This window comes from Ornithorhynchus anatinus, chromosome 1 (assembly GCF_004115215.2).
Source record: "Ornithorhynchus anatinus isolate Pmale09 chromosome 1, mOrnAna1.pri.v4, whole genome shotgun sequence".
Classification (NCBI taxonomy): domain Eukaryota; kingdom Metazoa; phylum Chordata; class Mammalia; order Monotremata; family Ornithorhynchidae; genus Ornithorhynchus; species Ornithorhynchus anatinus.
The window spans coordinates 128942217-128962820 of record NC_041728.1 but is presented as its reverse complement, the minus strand read 5'-3'; the positions used below and the strand labels follow the sequence as shown (position 1 = coordinate 128962820).

At 46.8% G+C, this 20604-nt stretch overlaps 1 protein-coding gene across 5 annotated transcripts in view; it reads left to right on the top strand.

The window, feature by feature from the left end:
* Positions 1-1235: 1235 nt before the first annotated feature.
* ATG16L1 (autophagy related 16 like 1) overlaps positions 1236-20604 on the top strand; it is a 45150-nt gene continuing 25781 nt past the window's right edge. For 3 of the 5 annotated variants that reach the window (XM_001520889.5, XM_007658747.3, XM_007658745.3), the window contains exons 1-6: positions 1404-1518; positions 7804-7897; positions 12131-12236; positions 12389-12462; positions 12550-12801; positions 13805-13870. In XM_001520889.5, the coding sequence (XP_001520939.2) occupies positions 1404-1518; positions 7804-7897; positions 12131-12236; positions 12389-12462; positions 12550-12801; positions 13805-13870 (707 nt within the window). Of the gene's footprint in view, positions 1519-7803; positions 7898-12130; positions 12237-12388; positions 12463-12549; positions 12802-13804; positions 13871-20604 lie in introns of all 5 variants that reach the window. The other 2 variants (XM_007658746.4, XM_016225859.3) reach the window with 2 other exon arrangements.

Here is a 20604-nt window from a genome sequence, read left to right as displayed (position 1 = left end):
CAGTCACACAACTGACCAGTGGCCGAGGCAGGATTCGAACCCATGACCTCTGACTCCAAAGCCCGTGCTCTTTCCACTGAGCCACGCTGCTTCTCTTTGTTGGGATTTGCTAAGCACTTACTATGTGCAGAGCACTGTTCTAAGCGCTGGGGTAGATACAGGCTAATCAGGTTGTCCCACGTGAGGCTCACAGTCAATTCCCATTTTCCAGATGAGGGAACTGAGGCCCAGAGAAGTGAAGTGAAGTATAGGGTGATCAGGTTGTCCCACGTGAGGCTCGCAGTTAATCCCCATTTTCCAGATGAGGTCACTGAGGTACAGAGAAGTGAAGTGATTTGCCCACAGTCACCCAGCTGACAAGTGGCAGAGCGGGGATTCGAACCCATGACCTCTGACTCCCAAGCCCCGCTCTTTCCACTGAGCGACGCTGCTTCCCCAACGTGGGATTTGTAATAATAATAATAATAATAATGTTGGTATTTGTTAAGCGCTTACTAGGTGCAGAGCACTGTTTTAAGCGCTGGGGTAGACACAGGGGAATCAGGTTGTCCCACCTGAGGCTCACAGTTAATCCCCATTTTCCAGATGAGGTCACTGAGGCCCAGAGAAGTGAAGTGACTTGCCCACAGTCACCCAGCTGACAAGTGGCAGAGCGGGGATTCGAACCCATGACCTCTGACTCCCAAGCCCAGGCTCTTTCCACTGAGCCACGCTGCTTCCCCTACGTGGGATTTGTAATAATAATAATAATAATGTTGGTATTTGTGAAGCGCTTACTAGGTGCAGAGCACTGTTTTAAGCACTGGGGTAGACACAGGGGAATCAGGTTGTCCCACGTGGGGCTCACAATCTTAATCCATTCCAAGCGCTTTGTACATTCTCTTTTCGAGTACACCCTGCACATAGTAAGCGCTCAATAAATACTATTGAATGAATGAATAAATACTATTGAATGAACGCAAGGGGAGCAGTGAGGCGAGCTCTCCTGGCCACTGCCAAAATGGCCGCCTGCTCTTGTCAAGGGCGCTAACAGAGCCACCCCGAAAATGGCCGCCGGCGGGCCGGGCGGGTCACGTGTCTCCGTTCGGCCAATGGCAAGCGTCCCCGCCCCGCTAGTTCGGCCCCCTCCGCCTTGACCAACCCCGCCATGGCGGCCTGGCTCCTCGGGGCCTGGCTGGGGTGAAGGGGAGGCCTTCTCTCCCGGGGCGGAGCGAGAGGCGGCGGGGAGGAGTCTGTGGCCCCCGCGGGGGGCTCCATTGCTGCGCGCCGGCGCCGGGGCCTTGGAGGCCGGGCCATGGGGCCTAAGATGGCGGCGGGGAGGCGAGGCCGAGGTAGGCCGCAGCGGGCCCGGCGGGAACCCCCAAGCCTCTGAGCGCTCCCCGTGGGGCCGGGGCTTCGGCGCCATGGCGGCCGGCCTCAGGGCGCCCGGCCTCCCCGGCTGGAGGCGCCACATCTCCGAAGAGCTGCGGCGGAGGGACCGGCTGCAGAGGCAGGCCTTCGAGGAGATCATCCTGCAGTGTAAGCAGGCCCCGACCCCGCCGACCCTTTGACTCCCAACCCTCATGACAACAGCGGTGCTTGCCCAGTGGTCCATGCCAAGCGCTTGGCACAGTGCTGTGCACATAGTAATGATAACGTTGGTATTTGGTAAGCGCTCACGAGGGGCCAAGCACTGATAATAGTAAGAATGTTGGTATTGGTTCAGCGCTTACTAGGGGGCCAAGCACTGTTAATAATAATAATGCTGGTATTAAGCGCTTACGAAGGGGCCAAGCACTGATAATAGTAATAATATTGGTATTGGTTCAGCGCTTACTAGGGGGCCAAGCACTGTTAATAATAATAATGCTGGTATTAAGCGCTTAAGAAGGGGCCAAGCACTGATAATAGTAATAATATTGGTATTGGTTCAGCGCTTACCAGGGCCCAAGCACTGTTAATAATAATAATGCTGCTATTTAAGCCCTTACAAAGGGGCCAAGCACAGATAATAATAATAATGTTGGTATTGGTTCAGCGCTTACTAGGGGCCAAGCACTGTTAATAACGTTGGTATTGGTTAAGCGCTTACAAAGGGCCAAGCACTGATAATAATAATAATGTTGATATTGGTTCAGCGCTTACTAGGAGCCAAGCACTGCTAATAACGTTGGTATTTGTTAAGCGCTTACGAAGGGCCAAGCACTGATAATAATAATAACGTTGGTATTGGTTCAGCGCTTACCAGGGCCCAAGCACTGTTAATAATAATGCTGGTATTTTTAAGCTCTTACGAAGGGGCCAGGCACTGATAATAGTAATAATGTTGATATTGGTTCAGCGCTTACTAGGGGCCAAGCACTGTTAATAATGTTGGTATTTGTTAAGCACTTACGAAGGGCCAAGCACTAATAATAATAATAATGTTGGTATTGGTTCAGCGCTTACTAGGAGCCACGCACTGCTAATAATGTTGGTATTAAGCGCTTACGAAGGGCCAAACACTGATGATAATAATAATGTTGGTATATGGTTCAGCGCTTACTAGGGCCCATGCACTGTTAATAATGCTGATATATGTTAAGCGCTACTTACGAGGTGCCAAGCAGTGTTAATAATAATAATGTTGGTATTTGTTCAGCGCTTACTAGGGGCCAGGCATTCATTCATTCAATAGAATAAAATGTTGGTATTTGTTAAGCGCTTACTATGTGCCGAGCACTGTTCTAAGCGCTGAGGTAGATACAGGGTCATCAGGTAGTCCCACGTGAGGCTCACAGTTAATCCCCCTTTTCAGATGAGGGAACTGAGGCACCGAGAAGTGAAGTGACTTGCCCAAAGTCACAAAGCTGACAGGTGACAGAGCTGGTATTCGAACCCGTGACCTCTGACTCCCAAGCCCGGGCTCTTTCCACTGAGCCACGCTGCTTCTGTGAGCCCCATATGGGGCAACCTCATTACTCTCCATTCATTGTCATATTTATTGAGCGCTTACTTTGTGCAGAGCACTGGACTGAGTGCTTGGAATGGACAATTCGGCAACAGATAGAGACAATCCCTGCCCAGCGATGGGCTCACAGTCTAAACGGGGGCCCTGTATCTACCCCGGTGCTAAAAACAGTGCTCGGCACATAGTAAGCGCTTAACAAATACCAACATTATTATGTGCCAAGCACCGTCTCTGTGCCTCAGTGCCCTCATCTGGAAAATGGGCATGAAGACTGAGCCCCATGTGGGACAACCTAATTACCCTGTATCTACCCCAGCGCTTACAACAGTGCTCGGCACATAGTAAGCACTTAACAAATACCAACATTATTATTACGTGCCAACTACTGTCTCTCTGCCTCAGTGACCTCATCTGGAAAATGGGGATTAAGACTATGAGCCCCATGAGGGACAACCTGATGACCTTGTATTCATTCATTCACATTTACTGAGCGCTTACTGTGTGCAGGGCACTGGACTAAGCGCTTGGAATGGACAATTCGGCAACAGATAGAGACAATCCCTGCCCAACTACGGGCTTACAGTCTAAACGGGGGCCCTGTGTCTACCCTGGCGCTTAGAACAGTTCTCGGTACATAGTAAGCGCTTAACAAATACCAACGTGTGCCAAGCACTGTCTCTGTGCCTCAGTGACCTCATCTGTAAAATGGGCATTAAGACTGTAAGCCCCACGTGGAACAACCTGATCACCTTGTATCCTCCCCAGCGCTTAGAACAGGGCTTGGCACGTAGTAAGCGCATAACAAATGCCATCATTATTATTATACAAGGTAATCAGGGTGTCCCACGTGGGGCTCACAGTCACAATCCTCATTTTACAGATGAGGTCACTGAGGGCCCAGAGAAGTGAAGTGACTTGCCCAAAGTCACACGGCTGATAAGTGGCGGAGCCGGGATTCGAACCCACGACCTCTGACTCCCAAGCCCGGGCTCTTTCCACTGAGCCACGCTGCTTCTCTGCAGTTTGGTTTGGGCTCCCAACCCGGCCTTCTTTGCTTTATGATACTTCGTAAGTGCTTCCTAGGTGCCAAACAGTGGGCAGAGTGCAGGAGTGGCTGCGTGGCTCGGTGGCAGGAGCCCGGACTTGGCAGTCAGAGGTCGTGGGTTCCAAGCCCGGCTCCGCCTCTTGACCGCCGTGTGACTTTGGGCAAGTCACTTCGCCTCTCTGGGCCTCAGTGACCTCATCTGGAAAATGGGAATTAAGACTGTGAGCCCCACGTGGGGCAACTTCCTGACCTTGTGACTTCGGGTAAGTCACTTCGCTTCTCTGTACTTCAGCTACCTCATTTGTAAAATGAGGATTAAGACTGTGAGCCCCACGTGGGACAACCTGATTACCCTGTATCTACCCCAGTGCTTAGAACAGTGCTTGGCACATAGTAAGCACTTAACAAATAGCAACATTATTATTATTACAAACTAATCAAGTATGTCTGTCTCCCCCCTTCTAGACTGTGAGCCAGTTGTGGGCGGGGATTGTCTCTATTTGTTGCAGAGTTGTACTTTCCAAGCACTTAATACAGTGTTCTGCACTCAGTAAGCGCTCAATAAATATGATTAAATGAAGTTGGACGCAGGCCATATTCTGCGTGGGCCGCCGAGTCTCTTAGAACAGCGTTTGGCACATAGTAAGAGCTTAACTAATACCGTCGTCATTATTATTCTCGTTAATCCCCATTTTGCATATAATTGTAGTATTTTGTTAAGCTCTAACTAATAATAATAATTGTGGTATTTAAGAGCTCACAGTGTCAAGGCTACAGGCTAATCAAGTTGGATGCAGTCTTGCTCGTAGGGCTGTCGATCCCCATTTTACATATAATGGTCATATTTTGTTATTAATAGTAATAATTGTGATATTTGGTAAGCGCTTACTGTGTGCCGGGCCCTGTACTAAGCGCTGGGGGTGGATGCAAGCAAATCAGGTGAACCTACGTGAGGTTCACAGTTTCAGTCCCCGTTTTACAGAGGTCACTGAGGCCCAGAGAAGGGAAGTGACTTGCCCAAAGTCACCCAGCAGACAAATGGAGATGCAGGGATTAGAACCCATGACCCTCTGACTCCCGGGCCCGGGCTCTATCCACTATTCCATGCTGCGGCTATGTGCCAGGCGCTTTACTGAGCTCATTGTAGGCAGAGAATGTGTCTGTTATATTGTTATAATGTACTCTGCCAAGCGCTTAGTGCGTAAATATAATTGACTGACTGACAACTCCTTTGGATAATCAGTTAGGCATCGTTTTTATGGTATTTGTTAGGTGCTTACTATGTGTCGTGGGTAAATGCAAGGTAATAATGTACCAAATACCAACATTATTAATAATGTTTGTGGGTTTTGATAAGCATTTACTATGTGCCAGGCATTGTAGTGAGCACTGAGGCAGATACTGAGCAAATCAAGTTGGGCACAGTCTCTGTCCCACATGGGACTCACGATTTTATATATTGCTATATGTATTGTACATTATTGCATATTAATGTTCATATTTGTTAAGCGCCTACTATGTGCACAGCACTGTTCTTAAGCACCTGGGGAGATACAGGGTAATCAGGTTGTCCCACGTGAGGCTCACAGTCTTCATCCCCATTTTCCAGACGAGGTCACTGAGGCAAAGAGAAGTGAAGTGACTGGACCCCAGTCACACAGCTGACAAGTGGCAGAGCCGGGATTCGAATCCATAATGTAGCCATGCTACATTATTGCATATCACATTGTACAATAATGTAGTGTCATGTACATGTACGTATTATTGCTCTGTTGTACTTTCCAAGCGCTCAGTGCAGCGCTCTGCACACAGTAAGCGCTCGCTATAAATCAGTGAACGTATGAGGTAGTTGAGGCACAGAGCAGCGAAGCGACTTGCGCAAGGTCCCACAGCAGATGAGTGGCGGAGCCGGAATTAGAACCCAGCTCCTTTGGACTCCCAGGTCCGTGCTCCTTCTCTGTTCCCTTTTGTTCAGGTTTTACCGATGGGGCTCCCTCACGGCAGTGATAATGATGATGTGGGGTGCGTTAAGCACTTACTAGGTGCCAAGCACTGTATTAACTGCTGGGGTAGACACAAGGCAGTCCCTGTCCCGCTAGAAAAGGCAACAGCAAAATTTCCTTTTTGCGCTGATGGCGTAATTAGAGCTCCTTCGTTCCAAAGAGTTGGGGAAAGACCCTTTACCTCCTTATCCTCTCGACACCCGATTTGATCGACGGTAAGCTCGTTTTGGGCGGGGAGTGTGTCTCTTACATTGTTACTGTTTCTTTCTCTCCCAAGCGCTTAATACAGTGCTCCGCACAGAGCACGTGCTCAGTAAATACGATTGATCCACCACACCCGCCGCCGAGGGAATGTGGGAGGCAAAAGGCAGGCCCCCTTGTAATTGGACCCCCACAAGTCACACTGAAAATTGAAAATAAAGCTGGGGAATAAGGGTGGTCTTTCTTACATGAGCACAAATGTGAGAGATAACACAAATTCAGCAGTCGACAATGGTGTTTTCCTGGCCCTCATTCTCTTCCCCCCCCATTTATCTTACCGTGGCTGCTTTTTGCCGCTCAGAACGTACATCTGCATTTCCAAATGTTGAGTTATCGCTGTCCTTAAACCTAGCCATCTTGCATTCATTTGTGTTATGTGCTTGGTTTCACCCTCATTCCAGGAGTCCTGTCTAGAGAAAGTAAGTTATGTGCTTGGTTTCACCCTCATTCCAGGAGTCCTGTCTAGAGAAAGTCATTCAGAAGCTTTCAAGGCCTTGTGAAAGGAGTTTACTTAATTCCTTAAAAGGAATGAACTGTTTACTTTTAATTTTTTCAATGGTGGCACTAATGTTTAGCCAGTCACAATTTTGGCAGAGACACTGCAGTAATTGAAAAATGGACTTAAACTGGAAAGATCGTTGGATCATAGTTAAGGCCCAAAAGTGCCTCAGGACTTCACTCACCAGCACCAAAACCTTAGGTGCCAGCGGCTCCTCTCGCACTGATTCTCATTATTATTATTATCATTAATAATAGTATTTGTTAAGCGCTTACTTTGTGCCAGACGCTGCACTAAGCACTGGGATAGATATAAGGTAATTGGGTTGGACACAGTGAGCTCACAGTCTTTGTCCCCATTTTACAAATGAGGTAACTGAGATGCAGAGAATTGAAGTGACTTGTCCATGGTCACACAGCATACGAGTCCTGGAGCCAGGATTAGAACCCAGATCCTTCTTACTCCCGGACCTGTGCTCTGACCACTAGACCACACTGTTTTTTCCACTTTTTGAAGAGATCTCCGAAGCCATCCCTTGTGGCTTGCAGCTTCCAGGGTTAGCAGCTAGTGAAGGAGCTAGAGCCTTACCCATTTAAGATTTTGCAAAATAGTAATAATCATAATAATTGTGGTATTTGTTAAGCCTTGTTACGGGCAGGAAGTATGTCTGCTAATGTTGTATTGTGCAACAATACACAGTCTCGAGGATGGAGACTGTGAGCCCCATGTGGTACAGTGACTATATCCATCCCTATTTGCTTGTATCCACCCCAGGGTTTAGTACAGTGCAGGCACAATACAGTGAAGCAGTTTAGTACAGTGACTTGGGCCTGCCAGGCAGGCACTAAATATCATGCTAACTTCTTAACCTCTTCGCTTTGTCACATTCTGAGTCAGAGTCCTCTAGAAAGTAGTTTGCCCTGCATATTGTCTTCAGATCATAGGTTTTATGCAAAATGGAAACTCAAGGATGGTAACAAACCGAGTATCCGCTCAATGCTTGTTGGCCCGTCGACTGAAACTTAATTGTTCCTTGCCTTTTTAATTTTGTTCCTTGTTCTCTTAGACAACAAGCTGTTGGAGAAGTCAGATCTTCAGTCAGTGTTGGCCGGCAAGCTACAAGCTGAAAAGTATGACATGCAAAGCAAGCATGAGATCAGGTATTTGAAGCTCTTGGTTGCTTATTTTCCCTCAGAAATCTGCTTTATTTTATCCCAGTTAAGAGGTTCTGCCCTTAATTCAGTTAAGGGGTGACCTAACGTACTATTGTAAATGTCATCATCAACAAATGTTTATTTCAAGTGTTTAACATTACTCTTTTTGGAATGTTAAGGTAATCCCATAATGCCTATAGTACTTAGAATAGTCTGATCTGCCCCGATGGTGTGTTTTACATTTTGTTCACCTACTTGTAAATCTCCAGGCTTTCTTATATATCTGAGCAGACATCCTTCCGTTACTGTCTCAGTCACAATTTGTGTCCATTTAGCTCACTTACCTTACCAGCCTACTTGTTTTAATGCCAGTTTTATGCAGCATGGCAATGAAACTTCCATATAACTATAGATAATTTAATCAATTAATGGTATTGGGAAATTACCCTGTGGTGTATTGTATTAAGCATTTGGGAGCATGTAATAGAGTATATAGACACCCTCCCTGCCCTCAAGGAGCTTATGGTCTACATGGAGGGGCAGACATTAAAATAAATTACAGGCGGGAAGAATCGATGGAGTTTAAAAATATGTACCTGAGTGTTAGGGGGCAGGGGAAGTGGTGAGTACCCAAGGGTTTAGGTGACATGGAAGTACTGGAGTGTCGATGCAAGAAGTAGAGTGGGAGTTGAGGTTAATCAGAGAAGATTTTGGATTTTATTTATTTGCAGGCTTTGAAGATTGTGGCAGGGAAGCGGCGATCTGTCAGATAGGAAGGTGGAGGGAGGATGTGAGCAAGAAGCCTATGACGAGAGAGAGAAGATCAAGGCAGGTTTTTGAAGCAGTGCTTGCTGTGTAGGAAATGACTGGACCAATTCTCTGCCCCTAATCTGACCCGGTCCTCCCCACCCCATACCCTACATTTAAAGGAGGTTCAGCCTCTCTGTTGGTACGTGGTAATGGAGTGGCCAAAGGAAAGCACTTAGGTACATGTCCCTTAACTTTACAGGAAGATAAAACCAAAGTAAAAAGTCACATAATATGCAGTTCCATCGGTCTCCTCTCCCCTTCAGTGTGTGCCCCCTGGAGTTAAACATTTAACAGGGTGCAAACTGGGCAGAACCCCCCTGGGTGCTGGTCCTTTGTGAGCCTGTGGGCCTGCCAGGGCCAGTGCAGAGCCCTAGACTGCATAGTGCCTTTGAAGTGATACAGACAATAATAATAGGCAATATATTTAACTATAATAATGTTGGTATATTTTTAAGGGCTTACTATCTGCAGCGCACTGTCCTAAGTGCTGGCGTAGATACAGGGTCATCAGATTGTCCCACATGAGGCTCACAGTCTTAATTCCCATTTTACAGATGAGGTAACTGAGGCACAGAGAAGTTGTGACTTGCCCACAGTCACACAGCTGACAAGTGGCAGAGGTGGGATTCGAACCCATGACCTCTGACTCCCCAGCACGGGCTCTTTCCACTAAGCCACGCTGCTTCTCTGCTATCTGATGACTCGTCTTCCTTTGCTTTGGCGGTATGAGGCAGAAGTGTGCACACGACAAGCGCTCAGATACGTTGGAGCGGTTCAGGCGTACGTCAGAGAATGCCTGACTCGATGAAATATTGTAATTCAATACCTCAAATGTTATTTGTAATTCCCTATTTTTAGACTAGAGTAATCGTTCCTTGAGCTGAGAGAGTGCAATATAAGTACATTTTGTTCAGTAGCTTTGATTAAGCGTCTACTATCCTGAACACTATCCTGGGGTCTTGGAAGAATATAAGTTCAGGAAGACATAGTCTCTGCCCTCGGACATATGGAAATCTAGTTTTCAGAGTGAGAGAGGTTTGACCGACACAGGAAGGCCTACAGTGCACTTAATGCGTAGGTGTCCGCTCTCAATTCTTCCATAAAATAAAAGCTTAAACTTGAAAGAAAACCATGTTAATAGAGAGCAAAGGGTATATATTGACAGGGTAGTAATGGGATATTTTGGGTGATCACATATGGCAGAGACCTGAATCTTTATTTTATGTAGGCGCTTTCACAGAAGGAATACTCAGCAAAAATTCTGGAAAACGTTCCTTACCCTGGAATTTTGAGAAGAGATTAAGGTACCCCTTCCAGAATCTTTGCTGAGTATTCCTTCCGTGAAAGTGCATATGTAAAATAAAGATTCGGGTCTCATTACCGTACTTACTCTGGGATTTTGAGGAAAAGAGATGAAGGAGTTTGTGGGCAGGTGACAAGGAAACATGAAGAATACCTGTAAAATTACTTTCTCATTACCTGTGGCCTTACAAAGGGTAGTAAAATTAATAGTAAAAAACGTATGTTCTTGTAACTCATCGGTTCTCTTATAACGCTGGGCTCGTGTTACCGTAGAACCTCATCTTAAGAAAAACCTGCATCGTAGCACTCTTTTTGATTAACGCCACCTCCACATGCAAAACTGTTCCTTCAGACATGACCTTATATATGGATGACTCGTGTTGTGGGAGAAACGCTGTATCCGAAATGTGTAATGAAAGCAAATGTTATTGGAGAACAGTCTGTTAGAGACTTTCAAGTCTTAAGAAAAATGAGAGGGGGTCACTTAAGCATTGGTATTTGCCTATTGTAGGCAGAGCACCGTACTAAGCTTGGGAAGAGTACAATACAGTAGAGTTGGTAGACACATTCCCTGTCCACACAAGCGTAAAATAACTGTTACTTAAGCGCTTACTATGTGCCAAAGACTTTTCTAAGTAAAGCACTGGGATGGGTACATCTGATTATTTTTATTGTTTTATTATTGTGGAGTTCAACTGTGTGTTCGATTATATAAGTAAAAGTACAGTTATCTCCTGTACTACTGATTAGAATTCATTTCATTTCAAATTTCGGGTTTCAGTTTACAACTACAGCCATTAAATCAGACCTGATTGTTTTTGTCTTGCCGTCTCAGGATTCTTTATATATTTATCTGTTATTCACTTGTGTTCAACATTTAAATCTATTCTCTTGCTTTTTGTGTATTGTCAGTTTAGTCTACCTGTCTTTCCCCCACCATTAGATTGTAAAATCCTTGGATTACTATGTTAATCCAAGCATTTTTTCTGTCCCGCCTTGATTGCCGTATCACTCTCGTTGCTGACCTCCTTGACTCCTGTCTCTCCCTACTCCAGGACATATTTCACTCTGCTGCCCGGTTCAGTTTTTCTACAGAAATGTTCAGTCCATGTTTCCCCACCTCTTAAAAACCTCCAGTGATTGCCCGTCCACCTCCGCATCAAATAGAAATTCTTTACCAGCGGCTTTAAAGCACTCAGTCACCTTGCCCACTCCTACTTTCACCTAGCTACTGTCCTCCTTCAATCCAGCCCACACACTTCACTTTTGTAATGCCAACTTACAGTACCTCGATCTCGTCCATCTTGCCGCCCACCTCTCTCCCACGTATTGCCTGTGGCCTGGAATGCCCTCCCTCTTCATATCTGATAGACAGTTACTCTCCCCCCAACCTTCAAAGCCTTATTGAAGGCCCATCTCCTCCAAGAAACCTTCTCTGACTAAGCCCTCTTTTTCTTTTCTTCCACTCCCCTCTGTGTCACCCTGACTTGCTCCTTTTATTCATTTCCCCCTCCCAGCCTCATAGCACTTGTGTGTGTATCTGTAATTTTATATATTTATATTAGTGCCTGTCTCCCCCTCTAGACTAAGTTCACTGTGGGCAGGGAATGTGTGTGTTATATTGTACTTTCCCAAGCGCGTAATATGGTGCTCTGCACACTAAATACGATTGACTGACTTGAGTGCCAGGAACATATTTTATATTTCCTTATGCTCCCCAAATGCCCTTTGCGATGTTCTCTGCACAGTAGCCTTTTGATAAACAATAATTTAAAGACCAGAAATCTATTAATTTCATATGGGGGCTTCCTTTGAAGGCTTGAATTGCTTAAACTATCGTTATCACTCTATAGCTAGGCTTTCAGTGAAAGAGTCAAGTGGCCTGATTTTCTCTTCACCTCGCTACATCTCGTTCCATGCGTGAGGCATTACTGAGCGGAATAGCAGTTTGCATCTACGAATGTTTACAATTAGTAATTTAACTGTACCTCGGTGACTACACAGAAGTGTAGGAACTTGAAAAATCCTTATATAAATGAAGAGCTGTTTGAGACTTGAGGCAAATTTGTTTTCTTTTTCTTCCCGTCTCCTCTTTATTTACCTTTTTTGTTTGCCTTTTAATTCCAGCCAGGGGCATGATGGAATGTGGAACAATAGCCAACTGCAAGAAATGGCCCAGATGAGGATAAAACATCAAGAAGAACTAACTGAACTGCATAAGAAACGTGGGGAGGTTAGCACATCCCCCTCTTTTGCTCTAGTATGAGAATCCAGTTTTTAGAGCCCAACTGGGCTCCGGTAAAGTACTCGACAACTCTCCGAAACTTGTTTTTGTAGCGGGGTGCGTTTAAATCTTTGGCATAAACAATATTTTCTTTCTCTTAGTTGGCCCAGTCGGTAATTGACCTGAACAACCAAATGCAACAGAAGGACAAAGAGATGCAAGAAAACGAAGCCAAGTGAGTAAAATTAATGCCCCCTGCCAGGGATTGGATGGGTAGATGAGCATTCCGGTTGTCATTCTCGTTCACACTTCGCCCTTGCAGAATTGCAGAATATCTGCGGAAGATCGCCGAATTAGAGACAGAATGCCAGGAGCTTCGCAACAAGCTGCAGGACCATGAAAGGGCAAACCAGACCCTGAAGGACGAGTACGACGCCCTGCAGATCACCTTCACGGCTTTGGAAGAGAAGCTGAGGAAAACTACTGAAGACAACCAAGAGCTGGTCACCCGCTGGATGGCAGAGAAGGCCCAGGAAGCCAATCGCCTAAATGCAGAAAACGAAAAGGACTCAAGGTGACTGCTCACCACCCGGGCCTCTTACTTTAACTCGTTCTTAAAAACGGTTTCAGCTGAACCCGATTCTTTGGCGTACTTTAAGGAGGATGGGGAATTGAGCGTCCTCCTTTAACTCGCTCGCCGTATCTCCTTACTGACGGAATCCGACCAATTTCTAAGCCAGCTGCCTTTCGGGAGGCAGCCCGGCCCTCTAGACTGGAAGCGCGTCGTGGGCAGGGAACGGCTCCGCCAAGTCTCTTACGTTGTTGTGGCGTATACTCGCCCGAGCGCTCAGTACAGTGTTCCGCACACAGCAAGGGCTCGATGAATACCATTGATCGATTGTGTGGCCTTGTGGAAAGAGCACAAGGCTGAGAGTCAAGAGAACTGAGTTCTAACGTCAGCTCTGCCACTTGCCTTTTTGTGACCTTGGACAGGTCAGTTAACTTCCGTGTACTTCAGTTTCCTCCTCTGTAAAATGAAGATAAAATGCCTGGTCTCCTTCCCTCTCGGACTGTGACCCCTCTGTGCGAGATAGGGACTGCGTCTATACTTCCTTATCATCTACCTCGATGTGGGGCGTGTAATAAATACATTTTAATAAATTTAGCACCATCATTTTCATTCTACAGGGCTCCGTCTGGTGGCAAAGTGCCCTGGTACTTTTGCTTCTGGTGATTCCCCCCGAACCATTTGTTGTTAGCTTCTTAAGAGACATCTTTGTGAAAAATTAAAATGAGCGATTACGGTATAATAATGATGGTATTTGGTAAGCGCTTCTTATGTGCCGAGCACTGTTCTGAGCCGTATCTAGGTAGGGTGTCCTTATCCCCGGGACTTAGAAGTCAGCTCAGATATGAAGGAAACGAGGAAGCGGGCTGAAAGAGACTCGATCAGTCTGTTATCTTGTGTTTTAAGTAGTAGTAATGCTATTTACTGGACTGCACGAAGGTCTTGGGGAAAGTAACCCCGAAGCACAGATGAACCGAGGACTAAAAATCGTTTCTGTTGGTTATCACAGGAGACGGCAAGCCAAACTTCAGAAAGAGCTAGCAGAAGCTGCAAAGGAACCGCTTCCTGTCGAACAGTAAGTAGTCTCTGACACTTGACCAGAACGGACCTACGGAAAGCGTTCCGCTTAACACACCAATTAGGATGTGGATCAGAAGATCACATTCTCCCCTTGGTTGAATAAGCTTGTGATGTGGGAAGGAGCCCAGAGCTGGCCAGTTGAAATATTAGTTTACGTCTAGGAATCCACAGGTGAGTGGATTAGCTTATTTCGGTCGTGTCCTCGTAGAGACTTTGGACGGTGGCTTTTGGTCCTTAGCCTACGTGTGGAAGAAAACAGATGTCGTAGGCCATCTACTTTTATAACATCCCACATGCCTAGGGTGTATTCTTGAGCCTCTCTTGACTCCAGGCTCCAGCTGCCTTTTGAGCGAGGTGTTTGACAGGGGTTCTGAAAAACCGGTGACTCCACCTGCCTTTTCAGTCCTGTCGGTGCCTCCAGACTTCGGTAGCGCTCCACCCTCTAGATTTGCCTTATTGTGGATTTGTTTCTTCCCCCAAAGCTCCCCTCGTTCTGCAGAGACGCTCTGGCTACCACTCCTCACACTTTCCTTGCCGACTTCTCCTGGCTCTGTTTTTGCTTCCTCGTGTCCTTGTAATCTGTTAACTGACTTAAGGGGCAAAGGACTTTATGTGGTGTTGTTTGTTTTTTTTTTCCAGCATGCTTTGTGGAAAGCAATTGGCCCCTTTAAATCACTGTTATGGGACACGAGACAAAACTCTGTAGCGACCTTTGCAAAGTATTTGTATTTCTCAAGTTTCTTTGATGCTCTAGAATCAATAAAACGGTCCAGGAAATCATTATTTCTTTCTGTGGGAAGGGGAGTACGTTTAGTTGAGCCGGAACAAAGGGTGGTGTTTTTAGGCAACCCTGGATTTCGTAACTTGGGCTGCCAATCATTGGATGATATTTCAAAAGAGGATTCGATTTAAAACTTTTTTTTAATGTTTCCCCTACTTCGTTCAGTTGACGTAACCCGTGAACAAGAGGCAAAATGGGGTTCAACTGCTGGGTTTGCCGCGGGTTCACTAGGTTACCTGACACAAGCTGCTTCTCTCTTCCCGACTTTAAATACAACTCAGTTCATTCTAACTACTACGTACCTTAGAAGACTATTGTGGAAAGTACTGGGCAAAGTTTAAAAGCTTTGAACTGTTGGAGGAAAAGCATTGCAAAATTCAGAATACTTTAAATGGCGGTCATTGGTATTTATTGAGTGCTACTGTGTGCAGAACACTGTACTAAACATTTGGATGAGTACAACACGACAGAATTGGTAGATGTGATCCCCGCTCATAAAGAGTTTACAGTCTAGAGGGGGAGACACATTAAAATGATTAGGCTTAGGGGAAATACTAGAATATAAGGATGTGTACATAAGTGCCGTGGGGCTGGGATGAATACGAGAGTGCTGAAGGATTACGCAGCCAACTTCTTATTCGGTGCAGAATAGAGGCCAGATAAGGGAAATAGTTTAGTTTGGAAGGGCCTGTTGGAGGGGAGGTGGAGGGTTTGGAAGGTGGGGAGAGTGGTGGACTGTCAAATGTGAAGCAGGAGGGAGTTCCAGGCCTGAGGGAGAAAGTGGGCATCGCTTTGGTGGCGGGATAGGCGAGATCGAGATTCAGGCGGGAAGTTGGTTTTAGAGGAGCGGAGTGTTCGGGTTGGGTTGTAGAAGGGTTCAGCGAGGTTAACGAGGCGGGAGAGAGCCCATTGAGTGGCTTAAAGCCAGTGGAAGGAGTTTCTATATGATGCGGAGGTGGCTGGGCAATCACTGGAGGTTTTTGCGGATTGAATGTTTTTATCTGAGAAGTGATCCCGGCAGCAGAATGAAATATGAATCGGAGACGGGAGAGAGAGTTTGCACAGGAGGTTAGAAGGAGCCTGATGGAGTAGTCGAGAGGGAAGTGATGGATGCTTGGATTGACGTGGTAATCGTTTGCATGGAGAGGAAAGGGATTCTAGAGATGTCAGGAGGTAGGCCCGATAGGATTTTGTGGCAGATTGAATGTGTGGATTGAGTGAGAGAGATGAATCAAGTTTAGTAGTGATAATTAGTGGTATTTGTTAAAGCGCTTACTGTGTGCCAAGCACTTTTCTAAGCACCGAAGTAATCATAAGATAATATAACGGCGAGGTTACGAGCCTGTGAGACAGAACAGTGGCGCCGTCTATGGTGATAGGAAGAGGGGCTTGGGGGGGAAGATGAGCTATTCTGTTTTGGACATGTTAAGTTTGAGCAGTAGGATTCATTAATCTTACCTAGTAATTTAAAAGTTCACTTAACGTGATGAAAATTCTGAGGTGGCTAAGTTCTCTCATCCATATTACCTCTGTTACTGCTACGATTGTATTGAGAGCACTTTAAATTTCTTAGCTAATTACCAGAACATCCCTGAGGAACCGTATTGTCTTGCCTCTGTTGTATAGTGTTCTTGGGAGAGTAAATTGCTTCACACTTCGGGTTCAGTAGAAGCCACTGGTTGGTTGGTTTCTCACCCAAAAACTTAGAAGAAGCTAAGCAAGCCAGTAATGGAGCTGGGAAGGGAACTAGATCCCATCCTCTCACACCTGGGATTGGGTGCAGCCAGTGTTCAGTGCATCTATTTGGGCTAACCCATTTATCCTTTCATCCAGATCTCTCTTTAAAGCGGGTCGTGCTGAGCCAGTGCGGATTGAAGTTTAAGCTAGAACACCACCGGGGACCTGCCTCTGAGAGGTTCCTTTCATGGATAAAAGAGATATAAGACTGTGGATTGAAAGAAAGAAGGTTCGGCCCATTCGGGAACGGATATGTCGAAATGGTGGGTGCAGATAGTCATTCAAATGGAGAGGATGTCTGAGAGCCGATAACAGTGCCTTTTATCAGTTGTTCGGATCGATCGATAACAGTAGTTAGACCCCACGACTTTGCCAGCTGGTAGAAATTTTCCGTTTCCTTTCCTCATCTTAACCAAGGTAATCAGATGGTGATCTCCGGAGAGAGGAGGAAGAGTGGCTTGGGGAACTTGGAAGCATTGGCATTATTATAGTTTCTCTGGCACTTCCGGGGCATCCCCTTGATGCTGTAGGGTTAGAGCAAACCTCAAGAATCCTTGCTTTTATCCTAAATTGCTCAGGGAGCATTGTGAGGATTCTTGAGCTGGTCTTTTTCCTCTTTCCTCTCTGTCTATAGCTCAGGGGTGAAAGGTACTGCAGAATTTGAGGCAGGGTCCCCACTCTCCACTTTTCCGAGGGTTCTCTTAGCTAGGTCCCGTCCCTCCATCTGCTTACCAGTTCCTCTAATAAAATGACCCTGCTTCTGACCGTTCTCTTTGTCTTCCAAAAAAATTAGCAATACTAATGACTTCTTGGAATCAAAGTAGGAATATGAGATTGAAGAGGAAATATCCCCCTGCTGTTCCATGACAAAGCAATATTGTTTCACATCATTGATTAATAAGAAACTTGGGTTGATGGCACATTTTTTTGCTCCCTATTAGCATCTTTCAATAATAAGATCTTTTCATGAAGGAAGCCATTTCCAGAGGAAGATAAAAGTGGCCAGATCTAATCCAGATTTCTTTTAATTTACTGCATTATGCCTTATGCCTGTAGAGCATGTTCATGTTTAGTACTGAAGAGATCTAATTATAAAGTGACTTTGCAGCCTCTTGCCGTTCCCTCCCCCATCCCACGCCCCTCAGGTTAAAAGTGATGTCCAAGTAGAAGAGCAAAGATCACTTTAATCTGTGGTGGGGAGTAAACCTCTGAGAGGAGCGCTCGAACCCTGGATTGTTAACTGGTCGCTCTTTGGAAGTTGACCACTGCTGCGGTGTGAGGCTGGGGTCGAAATCGCTTCAATTTGGGAGGTAGGTCTGCCTAAGAACCCGAAGACTCAAACGTGTCACTCCCTGGGACCTAATTGGGTGAAAATCACATAGACTTCCAAGTCAACGTTTCTTGCCCTGTCCTCTCCCCATCTTGACAGTTTCTTCTCCTGCCTTCCATCTCCAACCGAGTGACCTACCTGCACCCTAGACTCACTGTGATCGAAATACATTTCTTTGCTTTTCCTGTAAACCTCTTTCCCATTTTCCTTCCTAGCCCCCAACCTCACAACCTTGATGTCCTCTTTGGTCCTCTCTTCTTTACCTTTGACATTTAGGCAGTCTGGACACCCTACCAGGTTTTCCTCTGTAACATTTCATGGACTTATCTCTTTCTATCCACCTGTGGTTCAAGCCCTAGTCATCTCCGCCCAGCTGGACAATATTAACTGCCTCCTTCGTGATCTCCCTGCCTCGGCAGATCTCTCCCCTAAGGCTAACAGGCCGCCTGAAACACCACTCCTATGATTACCCAATTTTTTCTTGCATTAAACAGTCCTAACCATCAGTTAACCTGTCCCAACTTGAGATGAAGGTCAAGTATGATGGTTTCTAGTTATGGTAAATACCATTGATTGACTATATATTTGGAAAATTACTTTTGTGGTGGAGCAGGTGGCAGATGGCAGGTTGGAGGTATATATATTCTGGCATTTTGTTAGGGCCAGAATGTTGTCAGGGGGCCCAGTGTGCTAGTTGGAGAGTAATAGCAAGATATCCACACTGAGCCTGCATTATCAGTCCAGGGTGGACATTCTGGTCATCTCTGGAACTGCTCAAGGAGAAGGTTCTGGCATGCTAGCATCAAAACCAGGAAGGACGGATAGTCTGGTCATCTCTGGATCTGCCCAAGGAGGAAGTTCACCCCTACTAGCATCAAAAAAAAGAAACTTCTCCAGGAAACCGTTGCCGTACACTCTCAACAAAGCAGGAGGGATCGGCACTGTTTATCTCATCGGAAGAGGAATTTCCTCCAAGCGGTTCCCCCGTACGACCACCAAAAGAAAGGAGGAACTCGCTCATCCCGGAGGACTCTTTGATGGACTGAAAACTACGGGGAGGAGTCGGGAAGTCTTCGGGCGTTTGGATTTCTTTGGCTCTTAAAGGTGCACGCCTTTGCTGCAGAGGTGCGCATCTACCAAATAATGCTGGGAAGGTGCGCTCTGGCATGGGGGAGCCATGGGGTCGCTTTAAAAAAGATCTGTCGTAAGCCGTGATCCCGGTGTGTGGTCCTTCCGCTAATGGTTGGCCAGCGGGATAGTACTGTTACCCTACAGGTGGGAGGTAACAGCTAGCAGGGCAGTTTAGTGGTTGGAGTGGTGTTTTCACTCGGAGTAGTGACCGTTGTGGTGTTGGTGCTCAGAGTAGTGACCGGTGTGGTGTTGGCCCTCGAGATAGCAACGTGTGTGTGTCGGTTCTCGGGTTAGCGACCGGTGTGGTGTCGGTCCTCGGGATAGCGACCGGTGTGGTGTCGGTCCTCGGGATAGCGACCGGTGTGGTGTCGGTCCTCGGGGTAGCGACCGGTGTGATGTCGGTCCTCGGGGTAGCGACCGGTGTCACTCGGGGTAGTGATAGGGAGGAGGTGGTAACATCTTCAGGGATATGAGTGCAATCTGGCTGTCTAGGCTGAGCAACCGAGAATAGCGATGCTGATGTCTGCGTAGGAAACTGGACATCTGGGTGGGTTTATCAGGTCTTGTAGAAAGCAAAAGGGGGCGCTTTACCAGGTTCCTGAGGGCAGTTGGACAGGCCTTCACCACTGGCAGGATAATAATGATGAGAATGACTGTATTTGTTAAGCGCTCACTAAGTGGCAAGCACTATTTGAAGCGCTGGAGCAGATACAAGTTTATCAGGTTGTCCCACGTGGGGCTCACGGTCTTAATCCCCATTTTCCAGATGAGGTAACTGAGGCCCGGAGAAGTGAAGCGACTTGCCCAAAGTCACACAGCTGACAAATGGCAGAGCCGGGATTAGAACCCACGACCTCTGCCTCCCAAGCCCAGGCTCCTTCCACTAGGCCACACTGGGATCTGCAACTCCAAAGGGACGGTGAAGTCGAGTAAGAAGGAAGGAGTAGTGATCCAGGCTCTGTGGATTGAGACTGCAGGAACATATTGCTGCCCTGGAAGAGATAGTGGAACAGCAGAAAGTCTTGGTCTAATTCTCGGTTTTATCCACCTGAGTCTCGGGCTGGGGTGCAGTGGACAGAGAAGGAGATAAAGAGTAAACGGGGTCTTGAGAAACTGGGGAAGAATTGAGAAAGACAGAAGTCCAAGGAAAGGGGGATCATCTTGTCATTTACAGGTGGAACCTTCAGCTCCCCCTCCTTACCTGAAATACCCGGATGTTTCAGAGGACCCGGGGTCATCGAAACCCCCGCAGGTTGCTCCGGTGACCCGAAGAACACGGCACGTATTACCGGGGGCTCGTCCACTTGAGTTGTGGGGAGGGTGTAGGGTTCCCCGTGTGGCGTCTGGCCCCGTAGAGGATTCGGATGAAAAGGCCCGAGCGTCGGATCGCTCCCCGAGGCAAGAGGTGACGGAGGAGATCGTCCTGACTTCCTTCTCGTCCAGGGACAGAGGAATGCTTGTAAAAGAATTAAGGATGGCCTGGTCAGAATGGGACCCTTTCTGAGTTTACTAAGTTGCTAAGAGTGGAGAAGGCTCCATCGGAGCTGTATGAGAGGAAGGAGGTGGCTCTGTTGGGTCCTTTAGGGACCAGAATTGTCTTGAGGAAGGTTTGCTCTGTTTTGTCGTGGTAGTGAAGGCGTGCTTTTGGGGTGTACCCCCAAGGGAGTGGGGTAGGGAAAGGGGCTGGTCTTCCCCACGAGCGTATCCCCGTAGATGGGCTGACCGCCTCCGGACGTGGATCTAGGTGCGG